Genomic DNA, 26,825 nt, shown 5'->3' on the forward strand with positions numbered 1-26,825 from the left:
AAAAAAAAAAAAAAAAAAAAAAAGCAATGATAAATTTTATGTGTATCTTACCACAGTTTAAAAAAGTTTTTTTTTTTAAAAAGGTGTTACACAGAGATTCAACAATGTAAGTGCATAGATTAATAACAAAAAGACCCAAATTCTCTGTAAAGGAAAATAACTTTTACAAAATGAGATAGCTCTAACAAATCCTATTATTCTGGATGATTTAGGTGGCAAGAAAAATCAAGCAACTTACGAAAGTGTCATGCATCTATTTTATTTATAGTCAAAGGAATACATAAGAGAATGGTCAATACGGAGAATTTTAGTGCCCTTATTTAATCCATTTCTGCAGTCCTGGGAACAATATTTAACAGCCAGATAGATACTATGATAATGCTAAAGAGAATGATTGTTCTGTCTGCAAATTCTGTGAGACCTCTAGTAAAAAGAGAGGGAGTGGTTGAAGGAGAGAGAAAGAGATGGATATCTTAGAGACCATGCAACTCCAAGATGGTGTAAAGGAAAGAAGGTAGGTGACATAACTGAATCTTGAAATGAAAATCTTATTTTCCTCTGACTTTTGATTAATACTCACGCCTAAAAGATTTCACATACTGTCTGCCAAAATAGGCTTCAAAAAAATAAGGAAAAGGGCTGGTGCAAGGTGAAGTCATGGAGTCAGAGGCAGGGCTAATAATGGGTATAAAGTATAAGCCCAAGGACACTGTTTCTTATTGTTCCACCCTTAGTTCATGAATTACTTCACAGACCAATCTATCATTAAAAAAATGGTCATTGAAAATCATGTTTTTGGAAAAGTGTTTGAAAACTGTTCACAGCATAAGGAGAATACAAAGATACACATGTAGCATGATCCCAATAAAATATCTCTGCACATCTGTATAAATGTACCTTGTATGTACATATATTAAAAAACTCGTGGTGGTATGTACATCAAAATGTTAACAAAGGGTATGTCTCTGATGGAGATAATTAATCTAAGAAATAATTGAGCTCTTGCTTACCGTTTTTTGTGGTAATAGATATTATTTTAAATGTATTTCTTTCTTTGCCTTTTATTTTAAAAAGTGTGAAAGATTACCATATTAGAATGATCTCACGCTTATCGTTTAAACTGTATTTTCCAAATTTTCTATAATAAAAACCAATTATCTCAACAGTCAGAAAAAAAGGATGGATATTTAATTTTCTAAACAAGAAGCTCTTGACTAAAGATTTGAACATTTGGTTGACATTTTATTTTAGCCTATTCCTTTAATTAACTATTGATCCTTGAAAGAACTCCTGTATATTATAAATTGAAAACCATTGTTTTTGGAGTAGAATGAAAGAGCAGGAATTGAGAGCAAAGTACAGTTTCTTGGAGTCAATCCATTCATTACCCAGGTGTGGCTACGGCACATGTGAAACAGACGAAAGACTTTTCCTCACCTACTGCTGTCACCTCGCATTCTTCACTTACCAGTACTAGCTGAAGTTAACCTTATGGTGAATGGTTTCTTTAATCTTTAAAATTTTCTATCAACAATGAAATTAAAGATTATAGCTTCTGGAGCCACACAAATCTATACCTAAGGTGTGGCTGGAGGATTACGCACATGTGCCCACAGGTATCGCCTCTAAGATGTATACCTCAGTGAACTCCCATTTAAAAAATTTTCAAACACTTTGTGTTTCAAAAGTATACACTGTGAAATATTAGTAGTTTCTGCATGCATTTCACAGCATGTTCCCATGATGAACACTCCATCAAAGGGACTGAAAACTGGGAAAGAAGTCCCTATTCATTCCTATTAACTTTTCCCTTCTAAACCCCAAAGATATTGAAAGCAAAATTCTGAGTCACATTCTGTTATTGAAAAAACGTAATCTACAACCAGCCCATAAACAATGAGGAAGAATATGCTGATTACAAATAACAGGTTTAGGTTAAAAATTCAGTATTTCCCAAGTTAATTTTATTTATTTATTTGCATTTTTTTTTTAAATAAATTTACTTATTTTATTTATTTATTTTTGGCTGTACTGGGTCTCTGTTGCTGTGCACAGGCTTTCTCTAGTTATGGCGAGCAGGGGCTGCTCTTCATTGTGGTGCACGCACTTCTCATCGCAGTGGCTTCTCTTGTTGTGGAGCAAGGTCTAGGCGCACGGGCTTCAGTAGCTGTGGCTCACGGGCTCTAGAGCGCAGGCTCAGTAGTTGTGGCGCACGGGCTTAGTTGCTCCATAGCATGTGGGATCTTCCTGGACCAGGGCTCGAACCCATGTCCCCCGCATTGGCAGGCAGATTCTTAACGATTGCGCCGCCAGGGAAGCCCCCAATTTTAACTACAGTCATCCTTAGAAGCATAATTAGTCACTGAACTATATAAAAAGGCAGTGCAACTTGATAAAAACTTAAGAACAGAAGTGTTAAATGGTGAGATCTGATCTGAAAAGAAATGACAGGTTTTAAGACAAAGCAGACAGCAAGCACAACAAAAATGATATGTAAGTACTAAAGATTTTGTTTAGCCAGAAGAAAAAAAGTATATGGAAGTAGAAAAAAATGTATGCATCAATGTAGAATCTTTCCCAACATAAGAGCCTAAATAAGGGTACACAGCAAACTGTGGCCCACAGGCCAAATCCTGCCCACCTGTTTTTGTATGGTCTATGAGCCAAGAACAGTTTTTAAATGGTTGTTTAAAAAACAACAAAGATTATGTGACGAAGACCCAATTGACCCTTTACATTTTGCCAACCCCTGCTCTAAGCTAATACCTTACCACAAATCTAAAGTACTCTCAACACATATTATTCCTTTTATATTTAAAAAAAAATCATCACTGAGAAAGTACAGGTTATCAAAGCCTAACCAGTTTAAAACCACATAAATTCCACAATGAAACTAGTTAAAGACAGCAAGAAAAGAATCAAGACTTTACATTTTTAATTAGTATTATTTCCAGCCTTTCAAACAGAATAAACTTTTAGATCAGATACATAGGTTATTAACATCCTTTGGAAACTAGGATAAAAGAAAGCCACTTAAAAACTAACTCAACGTAATAAAATATTAAATGAAGGAAAGTTATTCCATAGATTTCCCCTTACTCCCAACTAAAGTACTATTTTAATTTACTGAAGTAGTAGGAAAAAAAGAAAAAAAACTTTTCTAGGGCTTCCCTGGTGGCGCAGTGGTTGAGAGTCCGCCTGCCGATGCAGGGAACACGGGTTTGTGCCCCTGTCCAGGAAGATCCCACATGCCGCGGAGCCACGGCCGCCGAGCCTGTGCATCCGGAGCCTGTGCTCCGCAACGGGAGAGGCCACAGCAGTGAGAGGCCCGCGTACCGCAAAAAAAAAAAACTTTTCTAAATGAAATACACTATGCTGGCAAAAGTTAAACATAGAAGTCAAGCATTTCTGGTGATACAGTAACAGGTACAATCCTTTTGGAAAGCAAGTACATTACTTATCAAGAGCCATACCAACGTTCATAGCCTTTGACACAGTAATGCCACTTCTGGTAAGAGATGCTAAGAAACTATGGTTTATTTTTTTAAAACGATAGCTGAAATGGAGATATACTTAACATGGCATCCTAAATCATCATACCATAAAAAAAAATTACATAGGCGCTTAATACCCACAATCTTATGTCGTTTATCTATTTTCAAAACATACTCCAAATCCAAGCACTCACCACCATCACCCTAGTCCAATGTGACTGTCTCATGCAATCTCCTGCAACTGCTTCCTAGTCTGTTCTCCACATAGCAGCTGGTGATCCTATTATAATTTGTAACTACGTATTTATGTGTAATTGTTCAAGTCTATACCCCCTGCTTGGCTTTAAACTCCATGATGGTAGGGCTCACATCTGTTTTGCTCACCACTATGCACCCTGTGTGTCAGTCTTAAATACAGCAGGTAATCAGTACTGTCTGTTGAAGAAATGAATAAACCCATTCAATGTAAATATATGCAGACACTGTAAAAATAAACACAAGTGTAAGGTATTATAAATTATATTAAAACAATAAAGCTGTAAATTTTAAATTATACATTAAGAGTATTTTAATAAATGTATCCAAGCAAGTTTTATATAATATTAAAAATTTTAATTACTATTAATGTCAAAATATAAAGAGATTTTTAAACATTTTGGGGAGGGACGAGAATAAGCTTACAGAGAACACGGAGGCCTTTAACTGTATTAAGTTTTATATCTTGAAAAAGAAAAAAGGATCTAAAGCAAATGTGGCAGAATGTTAAGATAGGGAAAACCTGGTTTGGGGCGCACATGACGCTTATGGTATTTTCCATACAGCATTAAGAGTGTACCCGTTCCATCACCACTCACTCAACAATAGGCTTCATATTTTTATTTTTGTCAGCTTGTTAGACCAAAAATCCTATTGTTTTAATATCTATTTCTTTGAGGACTAGTAATGTTACACAGTTTTTCTTTTTCATATTTATTCCCATTACCTGTGTCCTTTGCCCATTTGGAATTTTTGTCTTTTTTGTACTGGCTTAATTTTTTAAAAGTGTTTTCCAATTTATTAACATGCCTTCAAGTGTTGTTTTATGTACAGAAACTCATCTGCAGACCCAATGGAGGACTTCGAAAGTTAAGACTTTATCTTTCAAGAATGAGATACACTCACCGACCAGGACATCATTTTGTCATTTTTCTATTATAATTAACAGTAACCAAGTTACTCAGTATGTTCATATGTCAACATATTCAATTTAGTTTTCCAACTCAGGCAGTTAAAGTTAATCCTGTCATGGGAAGACATAGTATAGTAAAACACACAAACAAACAAACAAAAAACTAAAGAAATTAGGACCTTTTACTAAAAGTAACCATATTACTATTAATAGTAATTATGACAGCCAACATTTACTGAGCCCTTATTTATATGCTGGATATTGTGATAAGCATATTACAAGCCTTATCCCATTTAATATCCATCTTCATGCTGCTGATTCCATCAGATGCTCTTGTAAATATGAACAGGACTGCTGGAAATGTCAGCTGAAGTATTATTTGAGGATTTACTTTTGAAATGTTTGTAAGATTTTCTTAATGCGTTATTGTAAGTATTTTTCATGTACTGCTAAATAACACCTATAGGAAAAAACTTACTTTTACCCTCTTAATGCTCAAATATTTTGTTACTCTTCTAAAAGATTATTTGAATCTATCACAGAATGATGTGTTACACTATTGGTTACAAACCATCAAAAGTTGTTGTACACAGCTAGTTCTCAAAGACAGCTAAAAACATGTACAATAGCCCGGTATGTTAGAATTATAATAGGAAAGAAACAAGGAATTGGGGATATATAAGCACAGGCTTATTTGTTAGTTCATTCCCACCTACCTACTCCATTCTCCCTTGCATCACAGGAACACTTAGTAAAAATCTTCTGGATGTCATATACTGTGCCAGGCATTATAGTTTCTAACCTCAAAGAGCTAGGTCTGGTGGAAGAGATATGAATGTAAACAAGTAATTTAAACACAATGAAATAAATGCAACACCTTATGGAGAACAAAGTACAATGGTGACAAACAGGAGAAGACATCAACTTTGCTTGTATGAATTAAGAAAGACAGGAGGGCCACTCCAGGCAGGAAGGAGCAAAGAGAATGCACAAAACCAGGAAACAGCATGTTGAATACATGGAACCAAGAAGTTCAACACAATTTTAGCTTAGAGGGATTATAGGTGAGTAGAACTGAAACTGCACCATCAAGCAGAGGCCAGCTTATGGAGGGTCCAATATGCCATCTTAAGAAGTTCTGAACTTCATCTTATACTAAATCACTAAAAGATTTTTAAGTAGGAGGGACGATCAGATCAACAATGTCCACTGTTAGCATTATTATGACAAATGAGACCAGACTGGAGGCTGGGAGATGAGTTTAGGAAACTTTTACAAGAAATTACAGAACCTGGCCCTGGTGGCACAGTGGTTAAGAACCTGCCTGCCAATGCAGGGGACATGGATTCGAGCCCTGGTCCGGGAAGATCCCACACGCCTCGGAGCCACTAAGCCCGTGCGCCACAACTACTGAGCCTGCGCCCTAAGGCCCACGAGCCACAACTACTGAAGCCCGCGCACCTAGAGCCCGTGCTCCGCAACAAGAGAAGCCACCACAATGAGAAGCCCGCGCACTGCAACAAAGAGCAGCGCCCGCTCGCCGCAAGTAGAGAAAGCCCACGTGCAGCAATGAAGATCCCACGCAGCCAAAAATAAAATAAAAGAAATGACAGAACCTGAACTAAGGCAGCAAAAGCAGTAAGATGGAGAAGATTAAACAGTTTTGAGAAATACTTAACAGGTAAAATTGACAGAACAACCCTCATACATCACTTACAGCACTGTTTACAGCCAGCATCATTCAAAATGGCCAAAAAGAGGAAACAATCCAAATGCCCATCAACTGATGAATACATAAACAAATATCCACACAAGAGAGTATTATTCAGCCATAAAAAGGAATGAAGTATTGAAACATGTGACAACATAGATGAACCTTGAAAATATTATCCTACGTGAAAGAAGCCAGACACAAAAGGCCACATATTGTATGATTTCAATTACATGAAATACTCAGAACAGGCAAATCCACTGAGACAGAAAGTAGATTAATGGTTGCCAGGGGCTGGCAGAAGGGATTGGGGAGTGACTGCTAATTGGTATGGGGTAATAAAAATGTGACAGAATTAGATGGGGTGATGGTTGCATAACTTTGTGAATATACTAAAACCCACCTAACTGTACACTTTAGAGGATGAATTTTATGTTATGTGAATTATATCTCAATTTTTTTTAAATGGCAGAGCTTATTGTTTAGAGATGGGAACATAATGGGAAGGGGACAGGAAAATGAGTTCAATTTGGGGCATGTTGAATTCCGTATGTTCGTGGGTTGCTCTGGTGCTATGACCTGTAGGCAGCTCTGATATATAGGGCTGATGCTCAGGGCCGAAATCTAGGCTAAAGATACACTCCTGAATCTTCAATCTATGTCACCTGCTAAACCCCACTTACTTGCGGTGTGAGTATGGGCAAACTACTTAATCTCTAGTCTACTCTAAGCTATTGTTTCTTTTGCTGTAAAAGTGGGTAAATAATAATGAAGAGGACTTTGTATACAGATTAGGATTAAAGACCAGGAAAAAGTGCTCTAAAAAGTTAACTGTGTTATTTCATATTTTACATTGTACATGCTATTACAGGCCCAAAGGGTAGGGGGCAGGCCACTGGCTACTAGGAACTGTATAGCAACAGCAGTATCTTGCCCTTATAAGAATCACTGGACATCTACATTTGGACTACTTTTTCCAAAACCACTCACTGTATTTCAAAATAAATATAATGGAGCTGCACAAGCTCCAGGGAAAAAGAGTAAAACTCTGAGGTTTATGAAGGATTTCTGTACTGATTAGGGAGTAAGGGTATTAAAAGAGCTTAACACCTTCTGTCTCATGGCAGAATTTTTGGTTAAGACATTCATTAGAAGTAAGGATAAAGAAAACAAAGACTTCTTTACTAAATAATGGACATTTGAAATTATAAGAATGTTGAATCTTAGCTTAGGACTAGAGAGAATAAAATGTGTACTATGTCCAAGAGATAAAATCTGAATAAACTCAAGGAAAATTTGCATAACAGATTTTGAAAATAAGGATATTATAAGCCTACATCTGTAACCTGTTGAAGTCATGTGGCATTCTCCCATAAATTATCACTTGATGCCAAGGTCAGAATGTGAGGCTGGATCAGTCATGGATCCAATCTTAATAATTACAGATGTCAATATAATTTTCATATTTTGAATTATTATATCTCTCAGCTGTTCTTTAATTGGCCTAATACCAATTCCTTTAACTGTACCTCTTTATCTGTAATACATCTGTATTATCCAATTTGTTGAGGCTTTAAAAAGGGGGGAAGAAAGTAAATATGAAGTAATCTGATGGTATCTAATACTCTAGTGACTTCTCTCCCTCAAAAATTAGGATTTATTTTTCCCTCTCAAACAGTATATGCTCATTTTTTAAAAGACAAAAACACTACAGGGCTTCTCTGGTGGCACAGTGGTTGAGAGTCCGCCTGCCGATGCAGGGGACACGGGTTCGTGCCCCGGTCCAGGAAGATCCCACATGCCACGGAGCGGCTGGGCCCGTGAGCCATGGCCGCTGAGCCTGCGCGTCAAGAGCCTGTGCTCCGCAACGGGAGAGGCCACAACAGTGAGAGGCCCGTGTACAGAAAAACAAAAAAACAAACAAACAAAAAAACACTACAGAGTTTGGCATACGTCCTACCATATTTTAGTACATATTCACATTGTTTTTAAATAAACAGACTCATACTCTACACAAAGTGCTATGATACAGCTTCTCTTACATAATGGACAGTTTTTCAATGTCAGTACATATAGATCTACCTAATCCTTTCGGAAAACTGTATAATATAATTTGTACAAAGATACCATAACTTACCTCACCTATTCCCTACTGGTAGATGTGTAGATTATTTCCACTTTTAAAAATTATAAACAACACTGCAATAACACTCCTGGGTATACATCTTAAACACTTATCCAAATGAATCTTTCAGATAAATTTCTGTAAGTGGAATCAATTCGTCAAAGGACATGTAGTTTCCATTTTGATAAATACTGCCAAACTGATGACCTCCAGAAAGTTTATAAGAAGGTATACTCTCACTACAGCATAAAGAGTACACATTTTCCATACCTTTCCAGGCCTGTTATCATTTTAATCTTAGCCAACATGAAAATAAAAGATGTTATTTATTGTTTGAACTTGCATTTCTACATTAATGAAGTATCTTTTAATATGTTTCGACAGCACTTTTTGTGTGAGTGTGGATAGGTTGGCTATTTATATGCCTTTTTTTTCCTATTTGGATGTTTGCTTTTTTCTAATTCAAATACAGGAGAGCTTCCTGATTGACAGATGATGCAAGTAGTTTTCCCAGGTTTCCATTTGTCTTGGATTTTTGTTAAAGGTGTTTTTGTCTTTATGTAGCTAAATAGCTCAACCTTTTCCCAAATGGTTTAAGAATTCTTTGAGGGCTTCCCTGGTGGCGCAGTGGTTGAGAGTCCCCCTGCCGATGCAGGGAACACGGGTCCGTGCCCCGGTCCGGGAAGATCCCACATGCCGCGGAGCAGCTGGGCCCGTGAGCCACGGCCGCTGAGCCTGCGTGTCCAGAGCCTGTGCTCCGCAACGGGAGAGGCCACAACAGTGAGAGGCCCGCGCACCGCAAAAAAAAAAAGAATACTTTGAAAACGAAAAGGATCCCTATTTTTCTCTCAATGGAGAAAAATATTTAATCCCAATTCCACAAATAAAAAAGCTAACCTAATGTTAAATTATTCAATCTGTGTTGATTGACATTATCATTTTTATTTCAATAGCTGTCTAACGTTTAACATTAAAACTTACACAAGGTAGAACCAGTGTACTCATCATGGGAGAAAGAAGACATGGAGGAAGAATGAACTCATGATTTTTAAATAAAAGCTACTGCTTAGCTCTGTCTGTTGAAAAGGGTCTAGAAGCAGTGACACTCCAGTAGCACCGCCTAACATCCAGGACTTAATTTCTAAATATCATTCCCTAGTAAAAGGAATTAGGGCTCTCTGGCTGAATCCAGGGTAGGGACAGGGAAAGAACAAAGGGAACCCGGAATGCACTGTGCCAGAAAGTAAGAAAGAGCTCAAAAACTGATGGGGATGTGTCAAAAGATACAGAGGCCAGCTTGAAAGGGATTCCACTGGCCAAATCAAAAATATATTTGAGCACCAAAATCAGTAATGACAAGAATAGACTTTAACACATCAGATGAAAAAAGAATCCATGAGTCTGTACGGATACAAATAAGACAAACCAAATAAATAAGGAGAGGGAAGAGAAAAGAGAGAAACCTTACTTATGGTAGATGTCAAATAATAAATGTAGAAATAATGACAGAGTTAGGTTACCTACCACTTTGCAGTCACTATGGTGGTAGTCTGTTCTGGTTAGAATTATCAGTGGCTACTACATCCCACTGGGTGCAAATATGTTGGAGAACAGGATATTTATAGTCTCAAAGTATCTCCCCACAGAGTACACATTAATTATAAAAGAACTAAAGATACCTTTACAGAGAGACAACTGATAGATATGACCTTAACCAAATAACCAATGTTAACATAACATCATCAATAATGGGACAAGCCAGCATCTTGTTCCTCCTGATGTGATACACCAAGGAGGGTATAACATCACTTACATAGTATTTCTACCAAAAATGTTTAATCCAAATCTGACCAGGAGGAAACAATCAGACAAAACTAAAGGAGAGGACATTCTACAAAACAACTGGCCTGAATTCTTCAAAAAGTGCCACTGTCACGAATGACTAAGAAAAGCTGAGAAACTGTTCTAGATTGTGAGACGTGACACATGATTTTTGATCCTGGGATCAGGAAAAAAAAAAAAAAAAAGAATTGCTGAGAGCACATTCTGGGAACTGATAAAATTTGAACATGGACTATATGTTAGATAAAACATTGTATCAATGTTGAATTTCCTAAATTTTGTCACTGCGTTGTAGTTATACAATGAATTATTCTTATTGTTAGAAGAGGGTCAGCAAACTTGTTCCGTAAAGGACAGACAGTACTTGGTCTCTGTTGCAGCCACTCAGCTCTGCCACTGTAGTGCAAAAGCAGCCAAGACAACATGTAAACACTCAAGCACAGCTGTGCCCCAATAAAACTTAACAGAAACAGACACAGGCTGAATATGGCCAGACCCCTGTGTTTAGAGGTAAAGGGTCCTAACATGCGCAACTTATTCTAAAAAAGTGCAGCAAAAATAAATAATGTGTATTCAAGTATGTGTGTGTACATACACAGGCACACACACAGAAAGTAACTATGTCTAGTTTAAAGGTTAAGAGGTATTCACTGTACTATTTTTCACTACTTTTCCATAGGCTTGAAATTTTCAAAATAGAAAGTTCAAAAATTACCTAAGGTAAGTAATATAGCCCTAGTTAATCCTCTCAAATATTTTGTTTTTACTACCCATTTCTAATTTTATTACATTAAGATCACAATAATATAACTGTTCCATAAACCTAGAAACTATGAGACAATATAGTTAAGAGATATAAGAAATCTATCGCCCTCCTAAAGCATAAAGCCTCTAAATTAAGTTATATATAGTTAGGATCACTGTCTAGAAACACTGCTCTCCAAATATATCTAAGACTAATAACCTCCATGAAGGCAGTGATGCAGTTCCTTTTGCTCCTCAGTGTATCTCTAGACCGTAGGAAGGCTGCATGGTACAGAGTAGGCACTAATAACATTTACGGAATTAAGAAATTAGTTGCATTGCTTAAACCAGACTCTTAAGAGACGCCAAACGATAAAGGATAAAGTTTTCTTTTCCTTTCATTTATTTCCTTTGCCAACTTTCATTTGCATGTTTTTAAAGCTTTGTATTTACAAAAACCCCAGTTAGAATAAAATGTGTCCAATAATTTTCAACATTCAGGGCTCAACAAACAGTTATTATTAAGTAAATACTTATTCTTAAATTGACCTAAATACAGTGCCTGAATTTTGTGTTAGTTTATTCTAAAAATCAGGCGTTCTCAACTATCCTACAATCCTATAAAAATTTACAAAATGTGAACTTTCACAATTTGCCACTTTCGAATAGGCCCTTCCTAACACCCCATGTAAAACATCTCTAAGCTCTGAACTCTGTAAGGTACCTCCTGTGTACATGAAAAGAAATTCACAGAGCCACAGTGCCCCTTCTCATTCCCTCAGACAAAGTGACCTCAAGCAGTGCTAACAAGGGCACCACCCTATTTTCTCCTACATTGCCACATTTCCTTTCTTAGTCAAAAATATTCACCCATATATTTAATTAGTTAGGCCTAAATGGTCCACACAGTAATCTTAATAACATTGGCAAAGTAAAACTGTTACTTTAGATTTTTTTTGACACTTTAGATTGTTAAAACATTAGTTATACAAAATAAGTCTTTTAAATAAAATTTATACAGTTATAAATTGATTATACCCACAGTTTAAAAAGAAAAAATATCCAAACTTAGGGTTTCATTTTTTATTATAAAAGCGAATAAGTTGACCAGTAGAGGGCACTCACTTGAAAGGGGGGGAGAAGAGTGGCCACAGTCTTGAAGAGAAATGGATGTACAAAATTGCTGTGTTGTACCTTGTTTTAAAAACAGAATGTTTTAACAGAACACTAGTGTAAGCTAATATAACATATTGTTAGTTTAGAAAATGTAAGGTTTAAATCTATACTATGTTAAAAAAATCTAACATAAACGATATTCAGGGACTTGAGCCTCACAATTTATAGGACGTTTAAAGCTACATGTAACGCATAGTATTGGGGTCTCAACCTCAGCACTGCTGACATTCTGGACCACGTGATTATTTGCTGGGGGGCCCTCCTGTGCACTGCAGGAGGAGTAACAGAACCCCAGCCTCTGCCCACTACAGAGGCCAGTAGCAGCCCCCTCTTCAAGCTGTGACAGCCAAAAACATCTCCAGATTTAGCCAAATGTCCCGAGGGGCAAAGTCACCACCTATTCCTTGTTAATAACTACTGATACATATGTTAAAAAACAAAACCAAAAAAACAGAAAAATAACAGCTTACAATATTAAACAGAGCTTTTCTTACACCACTCTTCAATACTGATTTCGTATTACAAATTTTCTCTCTATAATTTAAATACCTTAATCAGCAATTCCATAATTAACACGGAAAAATTTTTTTAAAGAGAAACTGATATATCTTGGTGAATAAACACTCCAAGGCTCAGAGCACTAAAGATGGAACAAATCAATCCAATATGACTCCATTCTTTCTTACTGACTAGAAAACTGTTTCATCAAAGAAGGGCATAATACTTGGACTGAATTAGAAATGTCACATTAACAGAAGCATACAGATGTCAATGAATTGGAGACTGGGAAAAAATACTTCTTTCTATGTCTATTTTTATATTGTATCCAGTAGATACTTGTTAGATATTTGCTAACTGACCAACTGACAGTTCTGATCTCTACTTCCATTTTTCTGCTTCCACCAAATTTTACCTTAGAAAACACATTTCAGAGAACATGTTTTTATAATAACATGATCTCCAAACTATAAAAACATATACTATTTCTAGCCTGGTATTGTGTTTGGGGACTGAGTTTTTAATAATCCTGCACCACTAACAAGGTACTTCATTCTCTCTTCGAACTCTTCAGTGGGCTTCATAAAAGATAAAGGTAAAATCTTTTCAGAACAGAAGTAAAGGTGATCATCATGTGTAAATATAAACATGCTCCATCTACATGTCATACCTAATTCTATATCATATCTCTGCTATTAAGATGCCATTAGATAGTAGGCTAAGTTCAAATTTTGATATATTAATAATCTGAATCAGCCTCCAACACTAAATATTTTTAGTTTGAAGGCTAATTTTTCATTTTTAAAAAGCTATACAAGGGTGCAGTGGAAATTCCACTTAACTTGGTCTCAGAAAACTTAAAATTCCACCACTTGCTAGCTTAAGTATCCTTATGCAAGTTACAACCTCTCAGAGACCATTTTTATTGATAAAATGAAAGAAACAATGACCACCTTCCTTACCTGGCTCACAGTTTTGGGTTGGCCAAAAAGTTCACTCAGGTTTTTCCATAACATGAAAAACTCGAACGAACTTTTTGGCCGACCCAATATAAATCTCTGAAAATTCTAAACCACTAGAAAATATGGTATTAGTTAATTAAAATTTTTTCCTAAACTTCTGTCCATTTGTTTAATGCAGAAAAACTGATGAGAACTCCAAATGTGCCAAGTCTATGACCTCTCTTATTTTCTCTGACCTACACTGTTCACCTACCAGAAACTTAACAGCAGTAGTGATACCCACTACCCTTCAACTTTTTACAAAAACGCCATGTCAGTATTTTTGTTTAACCACTTATGAAAATAAACTACTAAATTCTCTTGCTTTTCTTCTAGTTGAACTACACCAAGAATTCAATGTGTCAGCTCCCTCAGAGACTCACTGTAACTTGGGAGATAAGAGACAATCTCTGATAACCATTTCCCAGGTGGCTACACTAGTGACGGAATGTCAGTTTCAAAGTTCACAGGTAATCAATGCTTCCCTGGGTCAAGTTTCTGGTTTGGCAGAAATCATAATCAGAGTTAATGGGTCTGAGTTTCTAAACTTTTTTTTACCTTCCCCCAAAATAAAGGACTGACTTTTAGCTTTATTTCTTTCAGGTTTATATTGCACTTTAACAATTTTGACCAAAAGGTTTCCTAACCTTTTTTTTTTTAATCACATTCTTATACATCATTCTTGACCTCTGATAGGAAACAGAGTGTAATGGAATTCTTCAGATTTTCAGAAAAGATGGAGGGCACTTCTGCTAAAATCAAAATCATATTCCAGAATCCCAGGAAAACTGCCATGCTTAACTTAAATTCTGTTAAAATGTCCTTTTACTTCCAATTTAAATGGTGATGACGAGTAACCTTGGCTTCAGAAATAGGTGAACTATTTAATCCTCCTCAAAGTAAAAAATAAACAAAACCATTAGCATTGAATTGACTTGCCAAGAGGAAATACAGAGAGACTATTACATAGGTGGTCCACTTCAGTTAGATTCTTCCCTTTTACGAATGCAAATTATTAAACTTGGAAGCCAAATGAAAGCTGCTTCTATGTTTAAATCAGATCTTTGTAAATAAGGGTTATTTCTTCATTTTTCTCCCTCCAGTACCAGAAATATTTGACATTTCCTTATGAACATTTCCTTGTCAATCCTCAAAGTTCTACACTGCATAAACATCTTCCCAAGGCCAACAATGCCCTCAGAACCTACCTAAGTGCAGTCAAGGTGTTTTTTTAAGACATTACACAGCACAGTACCATAACAGGGCATTTTTGACCTATTCTAGACCCTACAGCTTGGGACTCAGAGAAAGTTATGGGAAATTTTTCAGAGCTGATTAAAAAAACTGGTATATCAGATCTAGAAAAAAAGCTAAGGGATTAGGATCGCTTGCCCTGGGGTAAAGAAGTCTAAGAAATAATCTAATAACATACATTTATTTCAAAGATGAGCTGATATTATGTTAAACTTCACAGGAAGATTCAGATTATGCATGAAATATGCTAATAATTACATTCTGGAAATTAGTTAACAAGGACAGCTGTGTGCCATTCCCTCCCGCAGGTCTTTGGGATTAAATAAATCCTTATCTGCTTGAGATCATCTGAGTATAGTGCTGCCAGAAGGCACTGGGAAACATACTACGAGACCTCAAGGTCTCTGCTAGGCCTTTATTCTATCATTTTGCTGTTGGCCATTCCTTTGGTACATTTTTATGAAACTGAAAAAGCCTGAAAATTATTCATTAATCAATCTGTAATAAAAAAACAATTCTAACATTGTCTTGAATAAACTGAAAAAGGGCTGTAAAGCAAAGGTAAGGATTGGTGGTGGTATTCTTACATATCACCTGATATACAGATACATAAACGCAAAGAATGAGCTTTCTAAAACGCATCAGGTAGTTGTAGGTTCTCCACCACTTCAATGTGAAGAGAAAACATGAAAATACTAATTCAGTGATTTTAATTCAATCGCCAAATGATTACACTTCACCAGTATAAATCAACTCTATGTGTGACGCCAAAATACCAAAAAAAATACCAAAACCCCATAAAAATAGGCACATTAAAAAAAAAAAAGACTGTTAGATATGTCTCACCTTACAGATAAGATGTAAATTCACATTTTCACCCTGTGAGAAAACTCTGAAATACACTTCCAATCAAAATGCACATACACTAACACGGAGTGAACGTCACAGATAGTAGTATTGTCCTGAGAGAAAACAGGCTGGTGTCTCATATATCAGAGTAATGCCTTGAAATCCAAGTACATTTTAGATAACTTAATCAAAGTATTATCAGTATAACTACCTTGTGATGAGTGGTCACAGAAAATGATCAGAGAAACCTTTTTTTGTACCCAAAGGATGGGCCTGCACAAATCAATATGCATATGAAAACAAGATTTACCTCTATCGTAGGATCATATTCATCCACAAAGTGATTCTGAATTAGCTGTATCGTCAAGGCACTCTTGCCTACGCCACCAGCTCCAACTACCACAAGTTTATATTCAGTCATTTTCAGCAGGCCTTATGACAAAAATGGAAATGTGACTCAATTAGAACGTGTGCCACACGTGAGGTTAATATAACCCAAACACTCTATCAATACCTCTTAACACAAGTTCACCTTTATATGGAACATTATTTCAAAATACCTCACAAAATTCAATGACAAAACTCCGGATGACTACAGATGTCTATTGGTAATGAATTGTACTTCGTTGACAAACTCCTCCATCAGCATTTGAGAAAAACTCATTCGGAGTACATAGTTCTTTTACCTTGGATTCAGGTGGCTCTATCTCAAGAGCCTGTCTGCTCTTCGGCAGCAGGTAATGGCTCTCGAAGGAGCAGGCCATGACTTCACTCAGTACAAGTGTCAAGCACACTGCTCTATACCCTGAGGACACACCCACACAAAACTTGCTGACAGCTATCGCCACAGTATTCCTCATCGACTCGGGCCCCTAAGAGTTACAGTGGATACGCCGAGTGCCTCTGTTGGGGCCAACAGCTACAGAAAACTTTTAAAAAGCATCATCATAGTAGTTCTCCTGGACAGTTAGCAAGAATCAGATGGGGGTCGGGGGAGGACTGTCAAATAAAGCTGGACAGTATACTGGGAAAATAAAAACTGAGATGCCAAAGCAGATAAGGACGATACCTGGTAACATTTTAATCTGTACATTATCTGCTGGGGAAAATAATGGTGTAAAAACTAAGAGAACTTCGAGAATTTTTAACTAACTATTCAGTACAGATGATGTGATCATCAATCACAATCTATAATGCTGTATCAGTGCTGAAAAATAGCACTTTGCGCAAGAAAAATATAATTATATAATATTTAAAGACAAGCACACTTTTAATGAGAGAATTTTTAAAAGATGTATTTCTCAGTAATCCACATGACTTTTATTCTCTGCTTCTCATACATCATCTCCCAACAGTAGCAATAAATATCGAAAACTTGTAAGGTTAACGGCGCCAAGACAGAAAATATTTTTTTAGTCAGCTGTTTCAAACTTTTTGAAATGAAAATGAATTTATTTACTTTAATCTCCTTTCCCTCAATAACTACATGATATTACTACAAATAAGTAGTGAACTGCAGAAAGAATGGCAGTCAATGAACAATAATTTATTACAGAGTAAGTAGCTCAAAATTAATGAATGTACAGATATTATATATAAACACTATATACATGCAGCATCCTATTTACCGAAGACCAAGAATTATCCCAATAGGCACCTCACCACCCTCCCCCCCCAAAAGTAATATGTTTTTCCAAGTGATAACATACTAACTACCTCTTCACGCTATTCCTGAACCTACTCACAGAGAGCAGACAGGCCAGACAACTGTCGTATCACAGCTCCTCCCTGGCCTGCTCTGCAGCACCTAGCCTCGTCTAGGGCCACCACAAACATGTATCACATCCTGTTTGCTCCCCCTTTTCATTCCTAATATTGACCACAGCAAATGGGATAGGTGAGGATAATCTCACCAAAATGTATCCTCTAGTTCCCTGCCCAGCCTACCCCTCCAATAAAATTTGGATAGCCCAGAACAGTAGCTCTCAAAATGTGTTCCAGGAACCCATTAGGATTCCTAAGACTTTGGGAGAGGGCCCAAGAAGTCAAAAACTGGTTTCACAATAATGCTATGATGTGATTTACCCTTTCCACTCTTATTCGCTCACAAGTGTACAGTAGAATTTTCCAGATGTGTGATAATAGATTGAATACAGAAGCAGATGTGAGGATCCAGCTGTCTACTAAACCATATAATTAGAGATTTGCAAAAGTGCAAAACAATGCCACTCTTCTCACAATTTTTGTGTTTGTTTTGGAAAAGTTACTTTTCATTAAAAATTCTACTTCTGTTACCAAGTAATGGGCTTATTATTTCTTTTTTCAATGAATTAATATTTTTTAATTCTCAATTTTAATTTCTATTGTGCTAAATATTGACACACTCCAAATTGGGATCTTCAATAACTTTTAAGAGTGTAAAGGGGTCCAGATCCTTATGACCAGTAAGTTTGCTAGTCTAAGAGAGACTGTGGACAAATACTGGATTAGAGCTTAGTTGTACATACATGTGTGAATTCTGAAAGACACACACCTTCTGGTCTACTTCTTTACAATGGTTATTTCTGAAAAAAATCTTTGACTTGGATTTCAAAAATCAAGTAACATTTAAACCCACTAGAGAGAACTGGGTTCCCAAAGATGATCAATAGGCCAGAAGGAGACCCCTCACCCAAAGCTACAAAAGCTAGCAAGCGGTATAACTGGGAACAGAACAGTCTGTTCAGGAAAACAATTTTCACTTTGTCATAAAACAAAATGAATTATCATTTCATCTACTATCTCTTAAAACCAAGAATGCCTGTGGATGGATACAGTCTAAAGTAAACAGTATTGTTATCAACCATATTTGTCATCTCTAGTCTATTACACGCCGGAGTCAGCATTTTGGACCTTAGTCACCTAAGAATGACATCACTCATAAGGTTGATTCTGAGATGATTATGAACAGACTTTTTTCCCTTTGTGATTTCTTTTCGAATGATTTTTTCCATTACAAATGTAACATGTATATTGTGTAAAAAATTAGAAAATACCTTTCTGTTCTTAACCCCTTATTTTGGTGGATATCAAGATTTAAGAAGGCTACTTGAGGACTTCAACTACAACATGCACATGCCTAAGAGTATTTCAGTCAGTTGGCTGGCAGATTGCTACAATTAACTCTTCTGGTAGGTCAGTTAAAAAAAAAAAATTGTGTGACAGCCGTTTAGGAGTACGGTAATAACTCCTGGGATGGGGGTCAAATATGTACGCATAAGGGTAATACAGAAGAGATAGTGGAAAGGACAACAACAGGCAAATTAAACTTCAAATACAATTCTAGCTATTGCTGTCTACACTCAACTAGCAAAGAAAAAGCCCTGCTTCTGCTTTGCGGGTTTGCTGCGTGTTTTAACTTGACAAAGCAAAACAGACCTTCTGGGATTAACTTTTTCTTTTTCACTAAGTACAGGCTTTATGTTGTAGGGTGTTGGCCACCTGTTCTTCCACCACCATCTCTACCTCCACCTCCTCCTTTGTGGCCACAGCAATGTCACAGCCCATACATGGGGGAGGGGAGCAGTCAGGAACTCGGCTGCAGATGCATTTTTTTCCAAACACAATAACCTCAAACAAGGAAAAAGCCCTGCTTCTGCTTTGCGGGTTTGCTGCGTGTGTTTTAACTTGACAAAGCAAAACAGACCTTCTGGGATTAACTTTTTCTTTTTCACTAAGTACAGGCTTTATGTTGTAGGGTGTTGGCCACCTGTTCTTCCACCACCATCTCTACCTCCACCTCCTCCTTTGTGGCCACAGCAATGTCACAGCCCATACATGGGGGAGGGGAGCAGTCAGGAACTCGGCTGCAGATGCATTTTTTTCCAAACACAATAACCTCAAACAGTGGTCTCTAAGCACTTTCCTCTGCGCTTCCAAAACGCGACCTCCTCTCTTACTCATATATCCCCCTACACACTGAAAAAAGGACCACAAGCCGTCCAGTCTGCGCTCGAGGGAGAAGTTTATACCCTCGTCCTAGAGATGCGAGATGCAGCACAGAAGGCAGTAACCGAGGCAGCCGAGTGCTGGGAAGGGAGGAAGAGGTGCGGGAGCAAAGGGAGAGAGAGGGAGAGGGAAGGACGGCGAGGGGGAGGGGAGGCTGGAGCGCAGCGGGAGTAACCTCCACCGCACCCGACCGCCCCGAGGGGCGGCCCGCCCGGCCCGCGAGTTTCACCCCGGCCGCCTCCAGCCGCGGCTCTCGAGGAGGAGGAAGGAAGGGGTTCCCCGTCCAGGAAGCAGCACCAGCGGCGGCCGCCTCAGGCCGCCGCGCGCTACGCTGCGCGCACCCAGGAGACGCCACAGGCACCCCATCGCGCCCCTCTCGGGTCCACACGGTGGAGCTGCGAAGATCCCGCCACCCCTGGGGTCGGCCTACACTTGGGCACATTCATTTACTATCATTTACTGCAAGTAAATAAACATGCAGTCACCCAAAGTGGGAGGCTACTTGGGTGATTTACGGAGAGACCTGGCCGCCAGTTCCCCGACCCGGGGCTTTCTGAGCACGCCTTGGAGAATACCATTCTCCACACTCTGGGGCTGGGAACCTAGACCCAGGCCCAGACAAACGCGACAAAGCCTTTCATCACTAATTAAGGGGGAGGGGGTCTGTTGTTTTTCGTTGTTTTTATGGATATTTCGAAGCCATCAAGGGTCACTCAAAACGGCGACCTCAAATGTACCTATTGCCCCTGGCAGCACAAGCAGGCGACAGACTATTTTTAAATAGAAGTGCCCTTAATAGTCTAGACCTGAGGAGAATCATTCAAACATTAATTAGAAGACAAATTAATCACTTAACGTTCAGGGAGTTAACACATTAAACAATGGAACCATTAAAACTGCTAGCATGCGCAGAGCCTGCGTTGATAAACTACCTAGAAAGGTTTGGGGGAGTTTTCTTCTAAAGATTGAGGCCTGGCAAACCAGCGCCTATACCTAATAGGACCACCCATCTGAGTCTCTACTTGCAGTTCTGTCCCTCTACTCCGCCTCATAGAACAGGAAGAATAACACAGTTACGTTAAATCCCAACTAGTAAGTCTGTTAATCTAGGCCTGACACCAACTGTCCCCTTTCCTTCCTACCCCTTATGTGGGCTGTACTCTGCAAGGCTGGGTCCTGCCTCCCCCTCCTGGCCCTTGGTACCAGGTGGAAGAGGCAGAAGAGAGGAGGTGGAAAACAGGGAAGGGAAAAGAATATACCTGCTCTAGTTCAGGTAGATGCTAAACGTTTTGCACATATCATCTTATTTAATCATCACAACAGCCTCATGAAGTCCGATGCTTTTCTCTAGTTTACACAAGAGGAAACAAATTTAGAGAGGTTAGAAATGGGGCCCAAGTTCACACAGCTGAAAGGAAGTATCCTTCATGTCAGATCGCGTTTGCTCCTCTGCTTCGCACTCAGAGGGGCTCCCATCCTGCTGAATATAAAAGCATGCATCTTCTCCAGGTTCTCCATGGGCTTAAATTATTTGACACCCCTGCCTCCTTTCCTCTCTGAGCTCTTACCCAATAGTCCACCTTCCTCACTTCCAGACTTACATGCTGGTTCCTGACTGTTCCTTGAAAATGCAGGCAGGCTTCTGCAGGGAATTTGCACGTGCTGCTTCTGTATCTGGAACACACTGTATATCCACAAAGCTTCCTTTGACACTTACTTATAAATCGTTGTTCAAATGTCTTCTAATGAGTTTCCCAAAAGATCATCTGATATTGCATCTCTCCCTCCTCCGAAATCCTCTCTCTTCCTGGTTTTTTTTTTTTTTTTTGGGGAACGCGGGCCTCTCACTGTTGTGGCCCCTCCCATTGCAGAGCACAGGCTCCGGATGCACAGGCTCAGCGGCCATGGCTCATGGGCCCCGCTGCTCCGTGGCATGTGGGATCTTCCCGGACCGGGGCACGAACATGTGTCCCCTGCAACGGCAGGCGGACTCTCAACCACTGCTCCACCAGGGAATCCCCCTCTCTTCCTATTTTTCTCCAGAGCACTTATCACCTTCTAATATACCATATAACTTACTTATTTTGTTTTCTTGTCTCTTTCCCATCAGAATATAAGCTCCATAAGGGCAGGGATTTTTGTCTGTTTTACTTACTGCTACAAACACAATAGGCACTCAGTAAATGTATGGAATGTTCAATGAGTGAAGTTATGTACCCTGCTTCGGAACTGTGTGAATCTAAATCCTTCCTTAGACACAATGCCTTAAATTCTCTGTAATCTCTCTGTTCACCTTCTTACAAAATCTGCCTTTAAACTCACCCACATCACTTTCTGATAAACCACACCCTAGGGAGTCTAGAAAAGTCTGCACATAATGGACACAGTTTTTGTTAAGTGAATGAATTTGCACTTATTTGTACGTTGCTTTGTAGTCACTCTTCAATGTAAATCACAGATTTATTTTGTCCAACTTCAAGTACATGATAAGCTCTTGTTTTCTCTGACAGCTGCTAATACAATGTTCTCCCTGTAGTTGGTGCTCCATAAATCTTAAAAGGACTGTAATATAGAAGAGGGGAAAGCTTTATATAGCACTTTTATGCTGAGTGTGAAAATTCTGGCATTAGCAGAAACCTAATCCATCCACGTGTCTCAGTTATTGTCTGGGTTCAGGATTGCCAAAACAGACCTGTATCCCACTCTCTGTTCTGTGCACTCTACACCCCTGCCTCACCTCACACACTTTCTCTCTTCTTCCTTTTCTCACCTACAGTAATGGATACACATGCATGATAAGCCTTTCCACCATTTGGTCCTGAGCACTCTCTCAGAGCAAGCATCCTTCTCCCCCACACTCTTTCCTTGACCCAGGGCTTAGAGCACTGGGTCTCAAAAGAAAGCACTTCATGAATCACCAGGCATACTTACAAAAATGCAAGTTCCTAGGCCCCTGATCCAGATATTCCATTCAGTTGGTCTAAGGTGAACCGGAAATCTTCATTTTTAACCAACCAGGTGATCCTAAGGTGGTGGTTGGCAGTCTGGACATTGAGAAACTCTGATCTAGTTACTCAAATTCCTCTCTCCTTGGCAGCTGCACCTTCTGCTAGCTTTGGGGATTTCTATTCCTCAAGCCCAGTGGCTGCATTGAATAGCCTTTCTGGCTCTCCCTTTCTTTGCCCTCCTCAAGGACAAGTGCACAGGCCCACACGGTGATCACAATGGGAAAAGAGAGAGGGAATAACAAAAAATATAAACTTGGGGCTTCCAGACTTGCTCTAAGATGTAACTGAAGTTTCTACCCTCTACTGTTATACTCTTCTGGGAAGGCAGCCACGTATACACACGCACACACACACATCCTTTTGATCTTGCTTAATGAAGATCATACTACCCTTTTCTTCACGGGATACCCTGTGATATAATCAAAGCCAAAACAACAGGAATACCCTTGTGTTAATTGGGCTCTTATGAGATATAAAATGCCAGGACATGTTCAGAACACTGCAAATGCTGAGGGTTTATTTAAAGGAAATTAGGAAACTTTAGAAAACCGTATCCTATCATCAGCCAGAACTCCTGTCCATTCCGGGAATCCACTGCAGTTCCTGTGATCCAACAACAGGCTCCGGTGCCTTGGTCAGCCCCTCATTAACAAGCATCCATTGCCTATACTCTAGTAATTTTGCCATTCTCCTGAGAATCAGCGCCTGCCTGCTTCTTTCTCGTACAGTCTCCGCTTCTACTGCTACCTCTGCTTCTAGTGACCACTCGCTGTGAGTTGCCTTTAAAACATCCCAGGAGAGAGGATCTGAATGCATGTCATTCATTATTCAATAGGGAGGGCCTTTATGGGACACAGTTTTCCTGATGGGCCCACCTGATTGGTGGCTGGCCTTCTTTATGTCTGCTTAGAGACTGTTGCCTTTGTTTGGGTGCCAATCCTGGATCCAGACAATGGCGGCCAGGCAGCAGGACACAGAGCAGGGAAAGTTAAACAGGAGGAACCACCTATGGATGCTCTCATGGACCCTCCATCAGTTTTCTCAGGTGGGAAATTTGTACCGCTGAAGAGGTGCTATTGAATTCACTTACCCAGCACATAGTCTCCTCTGGACACTTATTTCATTAGACTTTTGTGTTCCTCTTTGACATATCTTTTTTCTCCACTAGGTTGTTAATTTCTCAAAGTCCCTGCCCCATTTAACTCTACATCCTCTAGCACATAGTAGGGCCTCTATTTCTTGTAGTGAATGAAATTATAACAAAACTTCAGCCCTGTCTCTACACAGTTACTTCATCTTCTCTAGCTAATTTCCCATATCATTTCTAAATGAATATCCAGTCATCATCTCAAATGCCTGTCCAAACCCAAATTCCCCATCTTATTCCCCAAATGAATTCCCTCTCCCAATTTTTTCCATCTCACTTATCACTCTCATGATCCTTCAGAACATTTAGATTTGAAAACTTAATGTTTAACCCATTCTGCATGCAAGTTCCTTGCAGTGATACTTCCTAGTGTTTTCTCATATCTGCCTCTTCTACATTCCTTCCTTCACACCTGTGTTTCTAGAACGGCTTCCTTAGGACTCCCCTACCTCCTGACTTTCTTCTTTTCAGTTCAGGTGCTGTTGCCAAGTGAATCTTCCTTACACATGTCTTTCATCATCATCAAACATTTACTCTGCACCTACTGCATAGAGGCTGCACTCATACAGATTACATATTTTAGAAGTGCAAAGAGTTACTAGCTAAGTTCCTAATGAATACCTAAAGACTGATAATTACCTTAGAAAATTAGAGAGGGAAATGATCACTGGCCCCAGCTAAGCCTTCACTAAGACTGAATCTTGCTGATACATCTTGAATAACTGCATCAAGTCCAAATCTTTGGCTCCCAGCTTTATATAGCACACGTGGTCCAGCACCATCCTGTCCTGCGATTTCATCCCCCACCTTTTCCCAAAGCAGATGCCTTCCACTCCTCAGGCAAATCTCCACTCTGTGCCACAAAGCTAGGATATTATGTCTTTGCTCCTTTTTTTCACCAGGTACCTTTTTGCCCTTCTCTTTGCTAAAATTCTCTCTCTTTCAAGATCTAGAACAAGTCCTTCCTCCTTTTTGAAAGCTTTCTTAATTATGCCATCTCTTTTTCTTCTCTCTCTCTGTCTCTATTATTTCATATGGGTTAATCGTCTCCCCAAGTAAATTCTAAAATCCCAGAGTCTGGGGACGTGTGTATGCATATGGCTGATTCACTTTGGTGTGCAACAGAAACTAACACAGTATTGTGAAGCAATTATACTCCAATAAAAATCTATTAAAAAAATAAATAAAAAATAAAATAAAATCCCAGAGGCAAGAACCATAACTTAGGTGTGTGACCCCACCCACTCGTACAAGCCTAGTTCGCAGCAATTACTCAATAACTACATGAATACATATAACGCTGTTATCAGCAAGGTAAACATGATGAAAGCAATGTTTGAGGAAGATTACAATGGCAGCTAAAGACAGAAAACATTAGAAGGAAAAAGACCTCAGGTAAGGTGTTTTGTGGATGGTATAACAGTACCCAGTGAGAGTGGGAACGGTACACTGGCTGGATTTACTAGTCCTGTGAACTAAAACAAATTGGTGAATCTCTTCAAACTTTGTGTTTAAGAATGGGGCGGTGACATAAGAGCTACCATTTGTTAAACTCCTCGTACAAGCCAGACAAGTTATATACACTCGTTAAAACAAAGAGCACATCTGTCCCATATCTGTCCACTTCTGTTCCTCACTGCGACCCCTGTAGTCCAAGTCCCCCATCCAGGGGGACAAGTCATCTGCTAAGGGGTCTCCCAGCTGCTACTCTTTCTCCTCCGGAATCTTGTCCCATAGTTGAGCAGCCAGACTGATTCTTTTCAAAACGCAAATTGAATCATGTGACCAGCTCAAGTTCTCCAAAGATTTTTTATTGTACTCAGAATAAAGTTCAAAATCCTTCAAATGTTTCATGAGGTTGTTTCTACCTATTTTGGGTCACACCACGCACGACCCTTCTCCTCAGTAGGCTCCAACTACACTAGCCATCTCTTCCTTCCCCACAGGTATCAAGCTCATTTCCTCCCCAGGGCCTGGTTCCTGCCTTCTCCTGCCAGAGAGCCTCCGCCTGTCTTTCAGGTGTCAGCTTAACACCACCACTTCAGTGAGAGATTCTCCCACACCCGGTCCAAATCAGCACTCCCCACCCTGTTCCCTTACTTCTGCCCTCCAACTAATCCCTCTTTAGCACAGTGGCCTGTTTTATTCCTTTACTTAGCACTTACATCTGAAATTATCTTGGTCATTTGTTTGCTTGTCTGTTCTTCCCCTGAAATATAAATTTCATGAGCCAGAGACCACTGAATCCTCAACGCCCAGAGAGAGAGCTTAGCGCATAGTTGGCACTTAATAAAGATTTGCTAATAAGTTGCTCTAAAGAAAATATAAGAACTAATAACCCACTCTAAGTGAGGTCTTTGCAAGTTAAAGTCTCTTGCTTTTATTTCTGTCTACCTAATGCAATAAGACTTTATTGAATGCTTGTTTTGTTTTTAAGAAAATTAGAAATCAGAGGTATATTTTAAGATTGCTTCCTTTTAATTCCCCAAGGAGGTGCTCATTGGATGACCTATTGATTATAAGCTTGATTTTCCTACTTCCCGTCTCTCCTCCTTAATCAGTTATTAGATAAGTTGTAAGTTTCTTCTGTTCCATTTGTAGTAATGTGCATTCAACAGAGCTTTACTTGTACATATCAATTTAACATTCTGGAGTCTAGGGGTATTAACCCTTTGGGACTAGGTGTTTAATTCAGTATCCCTATGTCCTCAGTTGAAAGAAGCAAGTCACTTTTTTTTTTTGCTAAATTCTTCTAGTCTCCGTGGAAGATTATTTGCCTTGTCAAATATCCAGTGAAAATAACTATGTTTCTAAAAGTAGT

The 26,825-nt window shown here is 38.9% G+C and overlaps 1 protein-coding gene across 3 annotated transcripts in view; it reads right to left on the reverse strand.

Moving 5' to 3' along the window:
* The window catches only part of KRAS (KRAS proto-oncogene, GTPase), a 33,002-nt gene extending 16,711 nt beyond the window's left edge, over positions 1–16,291 (reverse strand). For all 3 annotated transcript variants that reach the window (XM_024733031.1, XM_024733032.1, XM_024733029.1), the window contains exon 1: positions 16,173–16,291. In XM_024733031.1, the coding sequence (XP_024588799.1) occupies positions 16,173–16,283 (111 nt within the window). In that variant the 5' untranslated portion in view covers positions 16,284–16,291. The remainder of the gene's footprint in view (positions 1–16,172) is intronic.
* Between the last annotated feature and the right edge of the window lie 10,534 nt (positions 16,292–26,825).

The sequence above is a fragment of the Neophocaena asiaeorientalis genome, unplaced genomic scaffold, assembly GCF_003031525.2.
Source record: "Neophocaena asiaeorientalis asiaeorientalis breed wild unplaced genomic scaffold, Neophocaena_asiaeorientalis_V1.1 scaffold150, whole genome shotgun sequence".
NCBI classification, from domain to species: domain Eukaryota; kingdom Metazoa; phylum Chordata; class Mammalia; order Artiodactyla; family Phocoenidae; genus Neophocaena; species Neophocaena asiaeorientalis.